The 20,769-nt window shown below is 41.0% G+C and overlaps 2 protein-coding genes across 2 annotated transcripts; both read left to right on the top strand.

Annotated features, from left to right (window-relative positions):
- The first annotated feature begins 753 nt into the window (after positions 1-753).
- Positions 754-15,583, top strand: LOC144526117 (neuropilin and tolloid-like protein 1). Its single transcript, XM_078263333.1, has 13 exons — positions 754-994; positions 1,050-1,215; positions 1,323-1,480; positions 3,795-3,926; positions 5,173-5,217; positions 6,279-6,413; positions 6,788-7,036; positions 11,330-11,371; positions 11,611-11,738; positions 12,492-12,720; positions 13,429-13,542; positions 13,628-13,772; positions 15,025-15,583. The coding sequence occupies exons 1-13, from the start codon at positions 754-756 to the stop codon at positions 15,581-15,583; spliced, it is 2,343 nt and encodes a 780-aa protein (XP_078119459.1).
- A 1,625-nt stretch (positions 15,584-17,208) lies between these two features.
- Positions 17,209-20,707, top strand: LOC144526995 (ATP synthase subunit C lysine N-methyltransferase-like). The gene is made up of 4 exons (XM_078264801.1): positions 17,209-17,810; positions 19,369-19,506; positions 19,697-19,747; positions 19,911-20,707. Exons 1-4 carry the CDS (start codon positions 17,526-17,528, stop codon positions 20,130-20,132), a joined length of 696 nt encoding a protein of 231 aa, XP_078120927.1. The 5' UTR covers positions 17,209-17,525; the 3' UTR covers positions 20,133-20,707.
- Positions 20,708-20,769: the final 62 nt, after the last annotated feature.

Below are 20,769 nucleotides of genomic sequence, written 5' to 3'. Positions count from 1 at the left end.
AAAGTGAATTAACATAGTTCCCAAAATGTTGAACTTGTTCTCTCAGTCACATGAGTGAGTTAAGGTAATCTTTCATGTGCCTTCCAATAATTTGTCCTGAAGTCACATTAAAAGTAGTGTCACAATGTTTGTTGGGCTCAATCACATGCCCCTATCACTGCTGGGTAAGCGTTATTAACAAAAGCAAGGTTGTGCATATAGTTGCTACACCTTTGCTCTTTCCCTGCAAACATTATCCACCTGGCCAAATTACTGCACAATGTGTCTCTGGGCTGATGTCTAAATTACCTGCCACATTTACATGACATAAAATAAATACATGTAATATAAAGTGAAGAGTGTGTTCTATCTCTGTATTAAACATTTAGACTATTACACTGCAGGTTTGTGTATGGTTGAATTTTTTTATTTATTTATATTAGTTTAAGCACACATTTTGAACATACTGTATATCAATAGTTTTTCTTTTGCAACTTTCAGCCAGTTAGTCAATGTGTCAATGTTCATGTCAATATGCTTTGGCAAGATAAGGGACAGATCAAACAAGAGACATGCACAGACAGTCCCATATTGGGGGAAGCAGCTAAATAATAATTAATTACAGACTTGACGTCAGGACCCCACTCTGACTATATTAATAATGTTCTGGGACAGCCTGTCAGACACACACAGGTACTGTTGTCTTGTTGTGTATTTTGTTTTAGCAGGAACCGTTCTTATCAACTCTCCTTCAACTGACAAGTTAATATCAAGATGGGGAACATGCATTGCCCCGCTGAGGACGCAGCCCACCTGGCCTCTATTGCTCAAGACATCTGCCCTTTCCCAAACTACAACCCCAGTCCTCTTTTCATCAACATGCTGTCCATCAACTCTTCACTTCACCTGAGGAACCACTACACAGCAGTGCAGTCCTCCCTGACCCCCAAGCAGCTGGAGGACTTCACCCAGGGCCTGAGGACCACTTTTGGCAGGGAGGGCAATGTCACTCTTGGTGGAGTGGGGGTAGTGGCCCTGTCCCTGGCTGTGCTGTTTGACACTCTTGCCAGACAGGTCAGAGGGAGAATGGGTGTCAGACTCAGGGCCCATTCCAGGTTTATTTGTCAAAAACCTGAGAGGGTACTACCCACCGCATGTCTACACAGCCAGTGAGTACCTGAGGCTGGTACCCCATATTGCAAACAACCCTACCAGGATGATAGAGGAGTCAGTGAGGTAGGTACTGTAATGTGTATTACATGTGCCCTAAAAACAGTTTGCCACTATTGAATGTCTGTACTATGTCAGCTTGTTTGATTTTATTTTCTGTTTGTCTCACCAAGGTACCTCAAGCAGTTCGTAATCGATTACCAAACTTGGGACAAGTTGGTAGAAAACCAGACAATGCCGATAGACGACACCACAGTAGTCAATGTGATGATGGGACACGTTTTGGCAGTCAGTTTATCCCTTCATCTCAGCCGCATCACAAATTCTACAGGTAATCTGTCGGACATCAATCAGAAACAACTCCCTCCAGATGGTATTATCTGGAATCTCAACTGTGACCTAGAGGCTGCTGACAAAGAATTTTTGTCTAAAGTAAAAAAATCTGACAACCGCACCCAAGAAGCTTTTGAAAGCTGCACGCCACAGAGTGGATATGTACAACAGACATGGCTGCAGCATGCTGCCAAGCTAGTATTCGTAGATGTCCTGTTCTTCCCCATCCATACTGGATATACGACTCATGATTCAGCAATTAGTCACAGAGAAGATTTTGATCTAAAGGCCGATGCGCTCGTAAAATGGGTAGAGTAAGAGTAGTTCACTGACCAATTTCCCATAAAATAATCCTATATTAGTCCCACAGCGGGGGTATTTACATCTAGAAAGAAAAGTACTTAAAATTTATGTTTGAAAAGATATATATATAAGAGAAAATGATCAAAATCGAGACAAGATATATAAAGTGGAACATGAAACTGGTGGAATACATAAAGCTAGATTAGCCATTGATAAAATGTGGATAGTCATAATGCAGGGATAACCAGGCAACATATACTGTAGGAAAAAGGAGTCAGAATGAGATCAGTCATATAGTTTTAATGTTATCTGATGTAGTGTTCTTTTTTCTTACTTGTTAATCTGCTTTTTAGTTGGAACTGTAAACCATCTTGTGTTTAAACCTTTTTTTCCTCTTTGTCTTTCTGTATGCCAACACTATTTTTAAATGTGTCAAGATATTGACATTTGAAGTTGTGACCCTCTATTCTTTGTTGATAATATAAAAAAAAATTGAGAAATGTCAGGAGAAACAAATAATGGAAATTTATATTTTGGTTCTAATTTTTTTTTAGTTTGAAAAAGTTTAAACTTACATAGTCTCGCTTTGTCAGACCTGGTCTGGCTAGTCCACACAACATTCCAGGATGGGAGAATAACGTGCTCTGGTTTATTGGCATTTATTTAAACAAATAACAATTGTCATGAACGGTGCTAAGCGCCGGACAGAGCAACGGTGCCGCTGTAAAATAGCCTCGGGAAGGAACTTGTTTTGGTGGAACGTGTACTTTCAAAAGTTGTTTTAGTCGTGCAACAGAAAACTCAGATTGGACAGATAGTCTAGCTAGCTGTCTGGATTTACTCTGCAGAGAACTGAGGAGCAGATAACCATAGTCCTCATAAATTGACGGAAGTTTAAAATTACAACACAAAGAAAGCAGAAGGTAACGCACATCTGGCCGAAAAGAGTGACACCCGTAATCCATACACATGCAATAATGTATAAAGGATAACTTGCAGTTTTACAGGGAGATAGGCCTACATGCTGTGACTATTTATTTACTTGCAGAAGTAAGTCTTGAACTGTTGTGAGGTTGCCAGGCAACCAGCAGGGACTGTGCACAGAAATGCTGGGAGGATTAAAAACTGTTCTTCATGAAGTAATAGTTACACTATGTAACTCACTCATGTAAAACCACAGGTGATGTGAACTCTTTAGCTCAGGTGACTGTTGGTAATGCAGACTGTACTGTAGTTAGAGTTTTGCACATGTGGCTTCAGTTGTGACAACTGTCGTTCAGCAATCGAAAAAATACTGTTATACAAACTCAGTCACAGGTGAGTTAGGGGAACCTTTCGTGTGCCTTCCAGTAATTTGTCCTGAAGTCACAATAAAAGTAAACGGTCATTATGTTTGTTGGGTTCGATCACATGCCCCTATCACTGTTGGGTAAGCATTATTGACAACACCAAGTTTTGCATTCAGTTGCTACACCTTTGCTCTTTCCCTGCAAACATTATGCCTCTGGGTTGATATCTAAGTTACCTTCCACATTTTAAAGTAATACATGACATAAAATAAAAACAATTATTTCATATAATACATGTAATGTAAAGTTAAGAGTGTGTTCTATCTCTGCATTAAACATCCAAACTATTGTACTGCATGTTTGTGTATGGTGGAATTTTTCTATTTTTAGTTTAAGCACACATTTTGAACATGTATCAATAATTGTTTTTTTTGCAACTTTCAGCCAGTTAGTCAATGTGTCAATGTTCATGTCAATATGCTTTGGCAAGATAATGAACAGATCAAACATTAATGCAAGAGACATGCACAGACAGTCCCATATTGGGGCAAGCAGCTAAATAATAATTAATTACAGACTTGACGTCAGGACCCCACTCTGACTATATTAATAATGTTCAGGGACAGCCTGTCAGACACACACAGGTACTATTGTCTTGTTGTGTATTTTTTTTTTTTTTTAGCAGAAACTGTTCTTATAAAATCTCCTTCAACTGACAAGGTAACATCAACTCTTCACTTCACCTGACGAACCACTACACAGCAGTGCAGTCCTCCCTGACCCCCAAGCAGCTGGAGGACTTCACCCAGGGCCTGAGGACCACTTTTGGCAGGGAGGGCAATGTCACTCTTGGTGGAGTGGGGGTAGTGGCCCTGTCCCTGGCTGTGCTGTCTGACACTCTTGCCAGACAATCTTTAAATAGAATAGTTTCCCCCAAAAATCCCAATTCATCCCAATTTAATTTTGAACTCCACATTTTAAAACATCATTACATTATGAGTTTCTATACATTACATTCCCAGCATGAAACGGCATTGTAGCACGCACAGCTGTAGTAAATGAGTGTCTTGTGAAGACATTTTAGCATCTAATCAGATGTTGTTGGAGACCAAAATAGATCTAAAAGTTGTCAGATGGCCACAAATAGAACTCCAATGGTATGTTCAAGTAGTTCAGTGTCTGTTGGATGTGTAAATAGGTACAGTAACTCTTTGGCATTTTGGAGACTTTTTGCCCCCTAGTGGCAAAAAATCACCTATTGCAGCTTTAAGTAAGAGTATGGAAGTTAGCAGTTACTATTGAGATAGCGTACTAATTGCTGGCCCATTTCCTAGTGTTAAATCATTGATGCATTTTAATGTTGTCGCTGGCCCAAGACTTTTATTGTCTGAGCCCACTAGATGGCGCTTTCAGCGTAAAGAAAAAAACTAAAGGAAAGGCATTTCAGTGTGCTTTCAATCCTTTTTTTTAAGTTAAGTTCTTTGCTAGTCTAACTATGAAGAGAAAGTTCCTATTTTTATGAATATAAATTTGCTGATTGTGTTACCCCTGGAGGGGGAATTTGGGCACTAATACACACACATGCACACACACACACACACACACACACACACACACACACACACACACACACACACACACACACGCACATACACAGTGGGGCAGTTGTCAGTTGCCTCGGCCAAGTTTAAACGGGTGACGCTTTGTCAATGACCGTATCTCTTCTGAGAGGATTAATGCAGCCTGAAGGTGGAGTAAAAATTGTGAAGGTTTATGGCGGGCGGCAGAGTAATCCTTTCAGCTCTCGGGGAGACAGACAGACAGAGAGGGATGGGAATGTCGAATTATTTGCTCTCGGATTTGGTGCATTTTCTGAGAAACTAATGGGCTGAAGGACATTTTCCCAAATAAAGGGACGTTTGGTGAAGACTATTTAATGGCAATATTTGAGACGGAGCTACTCATCCTCAGGGAACAGAAATGGTGCACAAACTTCTGCTGCCCATCGGTAAGTTTACTGCTGTAAACATGTTTCATAACCTGTAGTTGTTCCTTTTTTGTAAATAACAATAATATTTAATCTCTTCTCTTCTCTCAGCTTTAGCAGCAAGCCTCATCTCACCTTATCTGTCAGGTGCCACAGGTACCAAAACAAAAGCGCAAGGTATCATTTCACATCTTGAGCCACTGTTCATTATTCACTGTTTACCTTTTCAGATTTTGGGTATTTTCTGTTATAGTTTATCTGTATCCAACCATACTAAAAAGTAATATGGAGTACTTTTTTCAAAATATATAAATTAGATTTCAATCAAACGTATGTGTAGTGTTTACTTTGAAAACCAAGAAAAACTGTATTGTGTATCAGATTAGCACTAAAACAGTTGTAATTTATGGATTAATTTGACCGACAGAAATTAATCAGCATCGATTTTGTCAATCGATTAAGTGTTTTAGTCATTTGCTTCTCAAATGTGAGGATTTGAGGATGTTTTTTTGTTCATTTTCTTGTAAATTGAATACAGTTGAATTGATAAAACTAAACAAGTAATTTGTAGACTTCACCTAGACTCTGGGAAATTGTGATAAGCATTTTTCACTATTTTCTGAAATTCTATAGACTAAACAAGTGACTGATTAACTGGAGATACATTAATCAAATATGAAAATAATCAGTGTGAGTAAATAATGTCTCACACAAAGCGATATTATTCAGTAACACATCCAATCAAATCAGATCAAACCCTAACCTTCAGCGTAGAGTGTTCGTTGGACATATCCAGAGAAAAACATTGGGTAGACTGCAGAATGTTCATCACAACCGCAGACTACTAACCAGAGAATACCAGTCAATTGTGCCTCTTTCAACCTGGAAGGACATGACTACATATTAAACAATACATAATGGCCCGGGTTTCACATCCTAAATGTGTCAAACATGCTGATTACTATACTGTTTGTGTGTAGTGTCCCACAATTCAAAATAGGAAGCTAACTTAGCTTTGTGATGCTAACAAGTACAGAAGCTTGACTAAACCTACACATAATATAATCCAATGTGTACAACAACCAATCCGCACTCTCAATTGCATTTTGAGACTTTTAAAATGAAGAAATGATGAATACAAACAGCTGTCCAACTAGTGGTGTGCTGGACATTTTCATCTGCCTGTCTGTCTGTATACTGTCACACTGTGTTTCCAGTGAAGAACAACTCAGGTGTGACACCAGCAGGGCAGTGTGGGACGTGGGTTAAAGAGTCTGAGGGAGGGTATTTCACCTCACCCAACTACCCTGAGAAATACCCGCCTGAGAGGGAATGTGTCTACATTATAGAAGGTGAGGTTTTCAGCCTTTTCTTTTTAGCCTCCTACTCACTTTCCACCCCTCCTGCTGTTATCTTACTTGTTCTCAACCCATAGGCGTAATTTACAAGGGGGACGGAGGGGGTTACAACCCCCCAATAATCAAAACTGCATTGTGCAACCAAGCCCAAAAACCTATCATAATTCCCTTTACATAAATAAAGACATTTGCACCATACATTGATGCAGAAAAGGTAAAAATTGTTGCAGAAAATACACCCGAATGCAGGAAATTAAGTGTTTTACATGTTCAAAATTTCAATTTGGAGTGGAGAACTCAAACCCCCCCCCCCACCCACTGTTGAACCCAAAGTAAAGCCCTCGTCTCAACCTCTCGTCCTGCTCCAGCCTCTCCCCGACAGTGCATCGACTTGTTTTTCGATGACAAGTATTCCATCGAGCCGTCCTGGGAGTGTAAGTTCGACCACATCGAGGTCCGCGATGGGCCCTTTGGTTTCTCTCCCATCATTGGCCGCTTCTGTGGGCAGGAAAGCCCAGCATATGTCCACTCTAGTGGGAGGTACCTGTACATCAAGTTTGTGGCTGATGGAGAACTGGAGGCCATCGGTTTCTCTGCCCGGTATAACTTTACACAAGGTGAGTGATGGGAACTGTGAACATAGACACAGTTTAAATCAATGGTTGTCATGCTTTTTGAAAAACCCAGCAATGACTGTTGGTTGGAAACGGGGGGAAACAGCAGTCTCTCTTGTAAAAGTCAGATGTTTTGTTGACTCATCCATACAGCTCGACCTCCTCTCTATGTGAACTTGTTGTGTGAACTACAACAACCTTACATAAATATGTCATTTTGGGGCACTTCTTAAAAAGACTTTTCTTTGGAGGACCTAAGGAGGACCTTAGGTTTCCTAAGTCAGTGGAAAATGTATTTTATTCCTGCAATTTAGCATTTCTGCTATATTGTTGTTCTTATCATACCAGCTGGCGCTCTGTCTGGCTGGCGGGGTGGATGTTTAGAGTATTACTATGGCTCTAAGCCTTCGACTTCTTTCTTTGGCACTCTCTCCCAATCCACCATCCTGCTGTTAGTTTGACTTTGTTGGCTGCCACATGCCAAAACTGGCTACCTCTTTTACACAGTTTCTCCCTTTCTGTCTTTGCCCCATTTGGCTGGTCATATAGTCCAATTAAAACACACAATTACACGCATTTGCATGCACACTGGACTTTCCAGTGCCACAATGTGATACTCATTTGAATAATATCAATACCACAGAGAAACCCAGTAATCCTTTAATTCCATCAAAGGATATGGAGCAGTGTACAATATATGCTATTTTCTTTTTAAATTGTGTGTATGTGATATATTATGGATATTGTGTGTGTGTGTGTGTGTGTGTGTGTGTGTGTGTGTGTGTGTGTGTGTGTGTGTATGTGTGTGCAAATTTTAAAAGTGGTCTGGTGGCATGCTGCTGGGTATGTACTATCATTTCCATTTGTAGTGCAGGCACACCAGCTGCAGCTGACGAAGGAAGAGGAGTATTCAAATACACGCATATACACGCACCACACACACACACACACACACACACACACACACACACACACACACACACACACACACACACACACACACACACACACACACACACACACACACACACACACACACACAAGTTAATGAAAGCTTGTCTTCAGGGGAATACAGCTTGTCAGCGCTGAGCTGCAGCAGCAGCTTAAGGGAGTCCGAGGCAGAGGCTTCATTAACAGCAGATTTTATAGGCCACCTACACTGAAGGGGGGGGCAAAGATTTATCTGCATCCCTCTGTCCATCCAGCCTCCCCACTATGTTTCCTTCTTTCTTTCTGTCTTTCTTTCATTTGTTATTTTTAGGGGATGCTCCAGTTTTAGAATACAGCCCTGTGTGTCCATCCCATGCACTCTAGTTTTTAAGTTGCTGGGGAGCTGGTGGGAGCATGTCAGGGCTTAGTGCTATTTCTCTGCAAAGATCAGACTAACTTACTTACTAAGCATAATCAAGCATTTATATTTTCAGAAACTGAAACGCTCAAGCAAGAACTTTTTCCCTTAAAAAAACAGGCTTCTAAAACATGACCTTTAGGAAGATACTTTTCATGATTGGCAGATCAGAAGAAGCTGTTTTCCGTCTGTTTGAATCAAATGTAATGAGTCTCCCACGCCAAATTCTAATCTCCTGTCTAATTCCACTCATCACTGGTGGCAGCAGGAGATAAGTTGTTCACACACATGCACACATGCTTACACACATTTCTTTTTTTAAATTGCAGTGTTTTTAAAGGGTCAATGCACGCTATATTGACAAAGAGTGTAATGCCGTTTCTATTCAAGCATATAATAACCATATAAGGTGGTACTGTTTTATGCAGTTGTGAAAGAGCATGAGCACACTCAGTTTCCATACTCCAGAAAAATTACTCAAACAACACTAACTTCTCTTAGGGTTAGGGGCCTTAGGCCATTATCATTTACATGGTGACCGCTAGCTTGGTCAAGACCCATCACTTTTTAACGCTCTGAAAGTCCCGTTGTTAATTCAAACAAAACTAATGTTACTTTAGTTAGGACCACCCCAAACTTCCTCCTTATGCAGACTTTCACTCTTCATACTACTCCCGACCACTGTCACTCTTCATACTATGCTATTTACAGCCTAGCCATAGATGTTAACGGCCTACTAAGCCAACTACTAAGTAAGCAAGTAAGTAAAGTAAAATCACTTATCACAGACAGAGTCACAAAGTGCTTCACAGGCCAAATAAATAAATACATTCAAATGAATTGATAGTCAATAAAAATCACAATAAATCACAGTAAATCACATTAAATCACAATGGCATAAAATGCATAGTAATATAGTGTGTAATACAATGTGGCTAAACTAACGCCTGACTAAAAAGATGCGTCTTTTTAAAAATATCAACAGAGGCCGCCACTCTTAAAAGGTAAAGGCAAAGCATTCCAGAGTCTAGGAGCCCCTTTTTCAAAAGCTCTGTCACCCATAAGCCTGTTTTACAGTCGCTGTAGCCGAGCTGCCAAGATGACGTAGATCTCGCTGGCGCGCCAGGATTTTTGATGCGCTTCCAGAGGGACCACTCTATTTTTTTCAGTGCTGCGCGACAAAGCGGAAACAGGAAGCCTGAACGAGCTCGAGAGCAACCGGATGCCAGGACTCTCAGAGTGACTGCAAGTCTCTCTTGTGAACTTACTGGGTTAAGATGAGTTCTTTTATGGTGAATGAAAGGCTTGATCCGACGAAGTAGGTCATCGAATCAAATCGAAGCATTGACGTCAATGCTGCTGCCAGTTCTGCCGTTGTTGACCTTTTTCTTCTTCTTCTAGTCCATAGAAATAGCAAAGTCGGTAGCCTTTCCTCATTAGCGCCACCTCTGTTCAGGAGAAGACTGCAACTAGTGTCGCGACCACCACACGTGAGTATAAACAGTTACGGCGCTCCCATGACGTCACACTGGCGCTCAACAGGTCAGCTACGGCGACTGTAAAACGGCCTTTAGTTTTCAGCTTTGTACGGGGAAAAGCCAGTAACTAGGAGGTAGAGTAGTACCATACCTCCCTATAGCTGGTGGTGACAAACAACTGATACCTGCCATTCAATTGGATGATAACATTCAAAGCGGGTGGTTTGTTGTTCTTCACACCATTTAATTGGTCAGGTCAAAGTGGAAAATTATAGTCAAATGTCCTACCAATTAGGTTATTTGATTACACGTTAGTTAAAGTGATTATAGGCTACATGTGATGTTTTAACCTTCAATATTCTTGTTTGTACCAGAAGCTTTATAATGCTATGAAAGGATTTACATAAACCATCCTATATCTTGCCTTCATCTCCTCTTACATTTTTTTCACTCTCATATTGGGTATAAAGCCTCTGGGAATGCATTGTTGCAACGCATGCACGCGCACACACACACACACACACACACACACACACACACACACACACACACACACACACACACACACACACACACGCACAGGAATAAATGTGAATAATATGGACAAGGCTGAAACAGAGGCCGGGTTAAGAAACACAAGAGGATTAATAAGAGTCCTTGTTGATTTGAGCCTCAGTGGCGTCCATCACCTGCTCTTCTTACATCATAGCTACTGACCAATGTGTTGGATTACAAATGATAAAAAACATTTAAAGATGTGGGAAATTATGGTTTTAAAATAAACTCACTCTCCACTTCACGCTTCGTCCTTTAAAACACAGTTTTCCTGTACTTCACTTGGTGTCAATACGTGTATTTGTGGTATTATTTGGCATTTTATTGAGTTTCCCCTCACACAATATCAAACTGGGTACTTCCAGGAGAATTTAGAAAACAAAAAAAGGGACTTTTCTTATCACCAGGTTGCGACTGCTGGTGGGGCCTAATCTGTCCTGAACTAAGCCGGTATATCAGGATTTATAATCCACCTAGCAAGTAGATTCATCAGCACAAAGGTTTAGAAAACAATTTCTCGTCCCTGTCTGATGCTAAGTGTGTGTTTTTCTTTTTTTTGACGAAGGGCATCAGGATTTCAGGGGAGTTTAAATGAGGGCAGAGGGAATGGGTTGGTAAATAGATTATGTAAGCCTTGGCCAGCTGTTTTTTTTTTTATGTTGAGCAATATCCTTCCATATTACGTTTCAGGGTGATTGAGTCTGTACTTAATACAAATACCTAGGATTCTTAATTGAGGATTCTCTCTCTTTTAAGCCTCACATTCATCAAGAGTAAAGTTTGAAACTGTTTCATTGTGGGACCCACACTTTGTCCTGCAGCCCTTTTTTTTTTTTAAATGTGGCCCCTAATTGTGGCTTGAGTAATTGTTCCAAAGTTTTATTTTTTTCTCATTATATTGTGTTTTGCTTTTAGATCCCGAGTTCAAAGGGGTTGGGGAACTGCCAGCTCTGCCATGTGAGTATTTAACTTGTATGTTGATAAGTCACAGCATCATATCAGACCTGCTGCATGTCAGCAGTTTTGATTAAATGTAGATACTGCTAACTGTGATTATCATACGGTATGTGTTCATACAAATGATTACCTAAATTAATTTTATGTGTTTGAGTTCTCATTTTTGCTGAAGTAAAAATATTGCCCAGACTCTTTCTACAATTTCACAGTCGGTAAAATTGAAATATTGTCATCCACAGTTTGTGAGTTTGAGCTGAACGGACCGGAAGGCTTTGTGGAGTCCGCCCAGATAGCCGCGGAGAGCCGGGCGCTGCAGACAGAGGCTGTAGACTGCAGGTGGTACATCAAGGCACCACCAAGATCTAGGGTCTGTATATGTCAGACTGTTGTTAGTCTTGTTATGTGGTAGTTGTGTTTTAGCTGTTTGTCTGTTAGTTGTGGTTTACCTTTATATTTGTTTCAAATGAAGTAGACTTCCAGTTGGTTAGGGAAGTTTGGATCAAAACTTATATCCAAGCACTTCAAACACATTTTCAAAGAACACAGACAACATTTAAATGGGTAGTTTGGATTTTGTGGGGTTGTATGAGGTCTACAGTACTACCTACACCTGACTCCTTTTATAAAAACAATAATTTTACCTCCCAGAATATAGGTAGTCTAACGCTGCCTCGATCAGTTAGTTAGTTTGTGTAATTGTGTGACTTTGTTGTTTTAAAGGGTAAGTTCGGATTCACCAAAGTCACACAATAAAGCGACTCCGGTGTTCTGCGAGGTAAAATTACAGTTTTTGTCAATGGAGTCTGGTGGCTTTGATGAGAGCATAGATAATGGCTTCAGTTCCCCATCAAAAAGGGCTGTCTGACGGCAAGGTAAAGCAGAGAAAATATTCTTACACTTAATATAGCGTACACTTAAACCGATATTGATAATTTTAGGTGGGACTTTCTTTAGGTGGTTAAAATATGTTTTGCTGCTGCCTCCGTCCACAGCAGCACATTGCTAATGTTAGCTGAAATGCTAGTGTTAGCATAAGCCATGAAGCTAATGATTTAACGGGGATAATTTTAGTACAAAAAGCATTAAAAGAAAAATGTCCTATTTTCTCTTTTACTCACAGATCTACTTGCGTTTCCTGGAGTATGAGATGCACAACTCGAATGAGTGCAAGCGTAATTTTGTTGCCATCTATGACGGCAGCAGTTCGGTTGAGCACCTGAAGAATAAGTTCTGCTCCACAGTGGCCAATGATATCATGCTGGTGTCTTCTGTGGGCGTGGTGAGAATGTGGGCAGACGAGGGAAGCAGGAAAAGCAAATTCAGGATCCTCTTTACAACTTTCCATGAGCGTAAGTGAATCTCCAGTTATCGGCAAGCTTTCTTTTACAGGTGTGCCCCCGTCTATGAGTAGTTGTCCCAAAAATAAAATGTTAGCTTCTCCAGGGGCATTTTGGTTACTTCTCTATGTATTATTTGGGGGTGCCTCCAACATTAAAAATGTCACCAACAACATTCTTGAAAAGGGTTATTTAGAAAAGGTGTATTAGTCCAAAGCAGAAAAATGGCCAATATTTTCAAGAGGCATGCGTAGAATGTAGAATGTAGAGATCAAAGCATTCATTTAATTAAACCATTTCAAAATGTATACATTTAATTATACATTGAAGCTGCACTTATCAATATTCAATATTAACAATGGATCAAATGACTAATTGTAATGTAAAAAGAGTTGTTACACTTAATTGTTTTGGATTTACTTCAGCAAAAGGCTTTGCCCTGTATAGCCATTTTCACATGTGAACTCAGACTGTGTCTGAGGAATTAGGTCGTGACATAGTCCGGAGTTTCCCTTTCACACATGTAGCACGCAGCAGGAGATTGTCCGTGTCAGATGTGTTCGTTCAGGTGAGGGTTGGCGCCTGGGTAGAGCGTGCAGGAGGCAGGCAGGATAGCGGGAGGGGAGGAGAATGCCGTGTAAAATACAAACCCACATTTTATATATATATATAGCCTATATACCCTATACTAACAGCTGCTTGATTCTTTTTGTTTTTCAGCTCCGTGTGATAGTGGAACTTTCTTTTGCCATAGCAACATGTGCATCAACCAAACCCTGGTCTGCAATGGTATCCAAAACTGTGTTTTTCCATGGGATGAGAATCACTGCAAAGGTACCCTGACACAAAGACTAAGAAACCATATGTTGGCTGTGGTTGAACATGAAGTCATTCTTCTCCATGTTATCTCCCTAACTAGAGAAGAGGAAAGCCAGTATCTTGGACACGCTGGATAACACTAACCTCGCTATCATTGGAGTAACCTGTGGCCTGGTTGTCATCCTGCTTATCATCTCTGTCATCATCCAGGTCAAACAGCCTCGCAAGAAATACATCATCCGCAGGTGAAATGTCATTCTTACAGCATATCTCATTACAAAATTCTATACTTTTTGCAAGCTACTCATGACGATGGATGGAATTACATGCTTCACTAATCAATATTTGTATTGAAACAATGGCTCATAAACTATGCTCTCATCAATCTCCTTTCCAGCAGCAGGCAGATGTTTTTAAGCTCAGTTGTTAGATGTTTTCCCTCAGGAGTTTGTAGAGGCCAAACCACCAGTGGAAGGAGAGTGAATATTGGCCTTAATAATGACTCCAAATGAATGCTAATGTTGCTTCCAGTCTCCTGGATGTGTAAATAGGCAACTTTTTGGATGGATTTATGACAATTATGTTTTTAAGTTGTTCTACTGTCCCCTATAGTGGCAAAAAAAACAAACAAATAAACCACATCAATGCAGCTTCAAAAATGTAATTAAAAATTGTGCGTTTATTTGACTTGTCGAACAAGAGTTTGACCACAACCTACTGGTGCCAGTGTAACCAGTTCATATTTGGGTAAATGCAACATGGTGCTACGCAGCTAAAGGGTCAATTAATTTAGTTGATATTGTGTAGATGATTAAGTAACATTAATTTAATTATAAAACACCTTTTTCAGTCTGAAAATTGTTGTTATTAATTTAAAATTGCCTGAACTGCGATTATGTTTTTCCTATGTGTATATCTTCCCTACTTCTTGAGAGATTTGTGCTGTGTTAAACTGACTCGCCCAGCCGTTGTTTTGTTTCACGTATGAAGATGGCTGCTTGCTTTGGTGACCATGCCATCACTCTGGGTCCGTTGCATCCTCGCCGGGCCAGCCCAGATCTTCCTTGTTGTTGTAGTTCAGGTTTTAAAAGGTGTATTTACAAAAGTTGAGATGTGGGAAAACAAGAGTAGTCTTTCAGCGTCTTTGTCTTCAATAGTGTTCTCCGTGTAGAAGCGTGTGGTTTGCAGTTGTCAGGGGCCCACTTCCGTGATTGTCTCCAGCTGGAAACGATCTCCTAATACCATCTCCACGCTAAATCTGATTAACCAACACGCCCCCTCATGTCAAGTGTTAGCACTCGCCCTATCAGCTAACGTCTCAAAAGACCTCTCGTAACGCTTACCCTATTTAAGGATATGTATCAGTGTCACATCTTTAAACCTACAATCAAAGTTGGTTGGGGTTTATAATCAGTTTGAGAAATACTATCAACTTTCCTGAACATTTTATGTACCACATTGGTGTTTGTGTGTCTTCTTTCCAATACATACCCACAGAGATGACTTTGACCCTGCCCTCCTCCACCCTGGTTTTGAGCCTCCTCACTATGAGCTCTGCACTCTGCGCCGCACCCCATCCGGCGACCTCACTGATGCCGCCCTGGCCGAGGACTTTGAGAAGTTCCACAAGCTCCGCCGCTCCTCCTCTAAATGCATCCGCGACCACCATTGTGGGTCTTTCCATGGAAGCATGCATGGCAGTGTCCACGGTAGCCGCAGCAATCTGAGCATGAGGGACGCCACCATCGCGGCTGATGGGGGGGCTCTTGTGCCGCCGCCGATGCCGCCGCCGATGCCGCCGCCGATGATGAGCCTGCAGTCATCGCGCCTCTCCCACCACACCACACCAGCAGGTCGAAGGAACATGCTGGTGATGAAGCATAGCTATTCTCAGGACGGGGCTGAGGGGTACGGGGCGGAGGAGGAGGAGGAGGATGATTTGATGATGGATGATGGTCCCAACACTAGCCAGCACCACATGCACCACCATCAAATCCACCATGGCACATCAGGGCTGGACCACACTGTCCACCGTACACTGTCTAATGACTTCTAATGTGAGGGGACATGGAAATAAAGAGAATGGTCAAAAGAGATCAACACCTCAATTATTTTAGTGATGATGTGAAAACCCTGACTTTTAAATTAGATTTCAGATTAATTCATTGGAATTAATGCTGATGTTTACAGATCTTTTTAGTGTTTCTTGGTCCCATACTACAAATTAAATGGAAGTTTTACATTGTATACAACATAAATAGAGTGGACTGGAGCTTGTGAAACACACACTAGTAATTATAATAATAAATACCCCTCTGCCAAGGAGTTTAGGAGCAACTGTTGTAGGCTACATCTTGAATAATACATTGCTTTGGTAATGTGACTGTGGATGGGAGTGGCAGGGAAATAAACTGTCAGGATTTGACTAAGATCATTAAATCCCCACTCATTCAAATACATCACAGTTCCTTTTCTTTCCTTTTTTTGTTCCTTGTTTCATCTCTGGGGTAGAATATATTTATGACTGCATCATATTTGAGATTATTTTATAGATAATGAATGTGTCATCATGTTTCCCATATGTTTGGACATTATTGCACCACCAAAACAAGAAAATGTTCACAAATCTTAGGGTATTCCTTTTCCTCCAACAAACAAGATGTTTTTGTGTTGAGCACAGGTCCAGAATCAAATAGGAAAAGACAGATATTTCATGCATATTACTGTTTAGCAGATACCCAGTGGGATTGAAACTTATAATTCCTGTTGCTGTGTAAATGGATATATTATTTAATCATATGTTTTTGTTTGTTTGGGAGTATTTATTAATGATTATGTGTTTTTCAATGTGGTTTGTCCCTGGGGGGGGGGGGTAATCTGGGTGATTTATTTCTATTGATTTTATGACTGTCTGTTTCTATTTATTTATTTCATTAAACAGTTTTTTCCTTTACTCTGCATGGCACCTTGGGATTGTCATTTAATGTGTGTGTATTTATTATAGACTGTAAAAAAAAACAAAAACATCAAAAACAACAAAACTATTTATGCATTTACGGCACTGACCCTATAATACATCCATGCACATTGACCAGCCGAAACTGAACCAAAACCACCCTGACTACGGAGGGGGGGGGGCGCTACGCATTTTAACCATGGCTGTATTAAGATTTTAACAGGAGGGAAAAAGGGGGAACATACTTGCACACATCACCGGTGTCGTGCCAAGGTACTTATCCCCGCCAGGATTTGTATCTCCTGGCCGCGGGAGCGCGCGTGCACTCGGAGAAGCTCGAATTCACCTCTTAAATGGTAGACTCAACAGGGTTTTCCATAGTAATAAGGGACTCATTGATCTACATAAATACGTCGCCTTAATGTAACAGACAAATAAACGTATTAATGTAGATAAATGAGTCCCTTATTACTATGGAAAACCCTGTTGAGTCTTCCACGTCGCTATTTTTTCCATTTAAGAGGTGAATTCGAAGTGCAGCAGTTAAACTCCGCTTCTCTGATTGCACGCGCGCTCCCGCGGCCAGGGGATACAAATCCTGTTGGGGATAAGTCATGAATGTATTAAGAGAACGGGATAAGGAGACCCATTCTCTATCACTCTGAGTAGGCCTACCTTGGCACGACACCGGAATGAAGGCAGACAGGAACCTTTGTTCGCTTATGTTTGTTATCCTCTCGGGCTTGTAACAGCGCTGCACAGGTCATCTTTTGGTAGAAGAGAATTACAGGACCATCACTATTTCAGAAGCTAATTCTTTGGTTTATAATATTTCGTTTGCGCTTTTGGCTTAGCATAACGTGCATGTGCGGTTTGAATTATAACGTCATCTGATTTTATTGATGGCAGTTAATTACCTTGTTGGGTAGCTAGCTAGCTTGGTCAGCTAGAGCCGAGTCCCAGCTGTCATTCATGCAGTTCAAGTTCAGCTAAAGTTTTCTAATGCTAGGTATTTTTAACGCGTTTTTCTTAAGCTAGCAACATGTCACAAGAGGGAATTTTTCTGGACTCCTCACCGGCAGACCAGTTACAGAGCGATGTCAAGGAGAAAAGGGGCAGAAGTCGCCTCGGTGTCATCGTCACGGGGGTGCTGGGAGGGTCGCTGGTCGCCCTGTATGCAGTAGCTGCTCCGTTTGTCACTCCTGCCCTGAGAAAGGTCTGTCTCCCGTTTGTCCCAGCGACCACAGCTCAGGTGGAGAATGTCCTCGGGGTGCTGCGAGCCAGATCAGGGACCCTCGTGGACATTGGGAGTGGAGATGGAAGGATAGTAAGTGTTGTGTTGTCTTACTTTGTGGGTATAGGGTCATGGAAATAAGTTACCTAACACCAAGATAAACAGAACCACTGCTATGGAAGTAAACGATAATGCTGGTGCCATGCTCATTGTGCTGACTAAATCTCAAATGACTATATTAGAAATACACTGGAGTCGAATAAGGTGTGTAATAGGAGGCAGAGATAGAGAGGAAATATGATATGCCACAGGCGAATTGAGATTTAGTCAGTGTAGTGAGCATATCACATTACAGTGTTTACCTCCTATAGACAAAGTAGAAGAGTGGTTGAGTTATCAGATGACTTCAACGGGAGGGTCTTGGTTCCAACCTGGCATGTAAGCGCTGTCCTTGAGCAACAGAGGAATCTCTACCAGCTCCACTGTTGCTGTCTGGACCTCTGACCACCTTAAGGAACACATAACACAGTTACACAGTTTACTGCTACTGAACTGTTGGTCTGTACCAGAGGTAATGTTGCAGAAGCAGTGTTTCCCCGCCCCCCTACCAGGCCTAAGCCAATGGGAAGACTGGTCATTTTTGAATGTATTTTTAAGACATTTTTTTTTAAACTGCAGTTACAGTGGGGCTGCTCGGTTGGAAACCTAGACGTAGTCATACAGTATTTTCAAATCTCCAGTTAGCTTTTAGCACTGACTTGAAGTAGGCCACTATGGAATCTGTCTTATAGCTTTTTTAAATTCTCAATTTTGCGATTTCGTCCATGATTCTGTTATCACAGGCTCCACATTAAAGGTGCTGTAAGTAGGATTGCCAAAAAATCTGAACATTTACAACTTCTCAGTCCCTCCCCCCTTTCTGCTAAAGCCCAAAACGGTCTCCTAAGCCCCTCCCCCCACAAGGGAGAATGAATGCCTGTGCATGAGCAGTGATTGACACACAGTTAGACACCCCCCCCCGGCCCGATTGGTGCATCTGAACAGGGAGCGGTGGATTTTTGCAAATCGCACTAAAGGCTATAGGTGGTGATTTATTTATTTTTTAAATGACCTGCTTCAAGTAGTTCTACTCGAATTATAGGGTCAGTTTCAGAAAATATGACAGAAAGTTAGTTTCATAAGTCTTACCTAGTACTGCACCTTTAATGCTGCCATCAGTCTGTGACCGGCCCTCAGTAAAAAAAAAAAAAAGAAAAAGAACAAATAAACAACTTTCCTTGGGGAAACCCTGAGAAACGTTTCTTTACATTGTACAATACTGATACTGCAGGTCATTTTCACTTTATTTGAACCTTGAACAAATGAACTTGTCTTCGAAATGTCTCTAGATGTTCTTCATATGTCTAAAAAAAGCACCACTTACATACATTTAAACTTCAGCAATGGAAAACCCAAGGGGGCGGGGAACATCTAGCACTGGCCAGTCTAACTTACATTTTATCTATGATGTGATGCAGAAATACCACTGAAAAAACTCTCAAAAGTATTACCAGACTTGCTTTACATCCAAATGCTGCTACAGTTGCTGTACATTGTTTTATAGTTTGTTGCTGATATATTAAATGTCCCTTCATCCTCCTTCCTCTCGCAGGTGATAGCAGCAGCCAAACATGGGTTTCAAGCATCAGGCTTTGAGCTGAACCCCTGGCTGGTGTGGTATTCTCGCTACAAGGCCTTGAGAGAGGGAGTCCACCGCTCCACCTCCTTCCACATCTCTGACTTGTGGAAGGTCAGTGATACCTGATTATTAGTATAGTAAAGTATGTAGTGACTGACTCATGACCAAATGTTGGGGGAAGGCATCTATTTTACTATAGCATTTGATGTCTTCTTCTTGTTATATACCAAGTGTCACTTAATGTAAGAACATGAAAACAATAAACATCTTTTCACTTTGTCTTTTCTGATTCTTTTGCTAGGTCAGTTTTGCTCAGTACTCCAATGTTGTCATATTTGGAGTCCCTCAAATGGTGAGTTTTTCCTACAGTATTTATTTTGATCAACATTGTAATTATAGTTTTTTTTTTTTTTTTTTGTTTATCCTTAAGGCTCCATATTTGATTTTCCCAGGAAGTTTTCAGAATCCCAAAGTATAACACTTGATATACTGGTTGTTGCTGTCTGTATTTGCAGATGGACCAGCTGGAGATAAAGCTGGCAAGCGAGTTGCCGAGTACAGCCAAGGTGGTGGCCTGCCGCTTTCCCTTCCCTACTTGGGTCCCTGAAAATACCGCTGGGGAGGGCATAGACACTGTGTGGGTGTATGATGCCAAGGCATTTAAATCACACCTGCAACATGGAATGACAAGGAAGACAACACCAGAACATGAAGACACACCAGAGTCGCACACATAAATGCCAATCCTGCATTGCAACTCTGGGATGGTCTTATTTTTTTTCCATACAATGCTACTCTGAGATGGACCTACAAATTGCTGGGATGTTGTTTTTTTAAAATGTGCTACAACGTGTTCAGATCAACGTCAGTTATTTTTGATTAATGATCAACATCAATGTGGATAATTGATTAATGATCAACATCAGTGTCCAAGTGTGAGATGGAGCAAAGTAGGAAAAAGCAACTGATTGACACTGGCCTTGGGGAGTGGTTACACTCATGTTAAAACCAGACCAGGGATTAAAGAGAACGTAAATGGTGATGACTTGAGAAAGTTCAACTCCTTATAGGAAGAAGTAAAGTGGTACTGGCCATTAATGATTGCATAACTTGACTCTTTATAGAAAGTTAAATTGTATTTATCCCTTCCAGACAGACAAAGGTGTTGCCAAGTGGGCCATGGCTGGCAAATGTAGCAAGCTTTTCTGACAGAAGATTGTTCACCATAATATTTTGTATGCAGAAAACTCCAGCACTGTGTTTTATTTTGAGGCTTGTGTATTTATAAATAAAATGATCATGTAGTTGTCAAGCTGGCTGATTACGCTCGTCTGCCATCTAGTGGTGAAATTACCGAACAATCACAAAAGTGGT

This window comes from Sander vitreus, chromosome 12 (genome assembly GCF_031162955.1).
Source record: "Sander vitreus isolate 19-12246 chromosome 12, sanVit1, whole genome shotgun sequence".
In the NCBI taxonomy this organism is placed as follows: Eukaryota; Metazoa; Chordata; class Actinopteri; order Perciformes; family Percidae; genus Sander; species Sander vitreus.
Note: the sequence above shows the minus strand (reverse complement) of the source record. Positions and strands in the feature narration are given on the sequence as shown.

Excerpts from the sequence above, each read along its gene's own strand:
- LOC144526995 (XM_078264801.1), top strand. The coding sequence starts at position 17,526 with ATGTCACAAGAGGGAATTTTTCTGGACTCCTCACCGGCAGACCAGTTA. Across the intron at positions 17,811-19,368 it reads GGAGTGGAGATGGAAGGATA|GTGATAGCAGCAGCCAAACA; the intron begins GTAAGTGTTGTG and ends TTCCTCTCGCAG. Across the intron at positions 19,748-19,910 it reads TATTTGGAGTCCCTCAAATG|ATGGACCAGCTGGAGATAAA; the intron begins GTGAGTTTTTCC and ends CTGTATTTGCAG.
- LOC144526117 (XM_078263333.1), top strand. The coding sequence starts at position 754 with ATGGGGAACATGCATTGCCCCGCTGAGGACGCAGCCCACCTGGCCTCT. Across the intron at positions 5,218-6,278 it reads TTATCTGTCAGGTGCCACAG|TGAAGAACAACTCAGGTGTG; the intron begins GTACCAAAACAA and ends CTGTGTTTCCAG. Across the intron at positions 7,037-11,329 it reads CCGGTATAACTTTACACAAG|ATCCCGAGTTCAAAGGGGTT; the intron begins GTGAGTGATGGG and ends TTTTGCTTTTAG.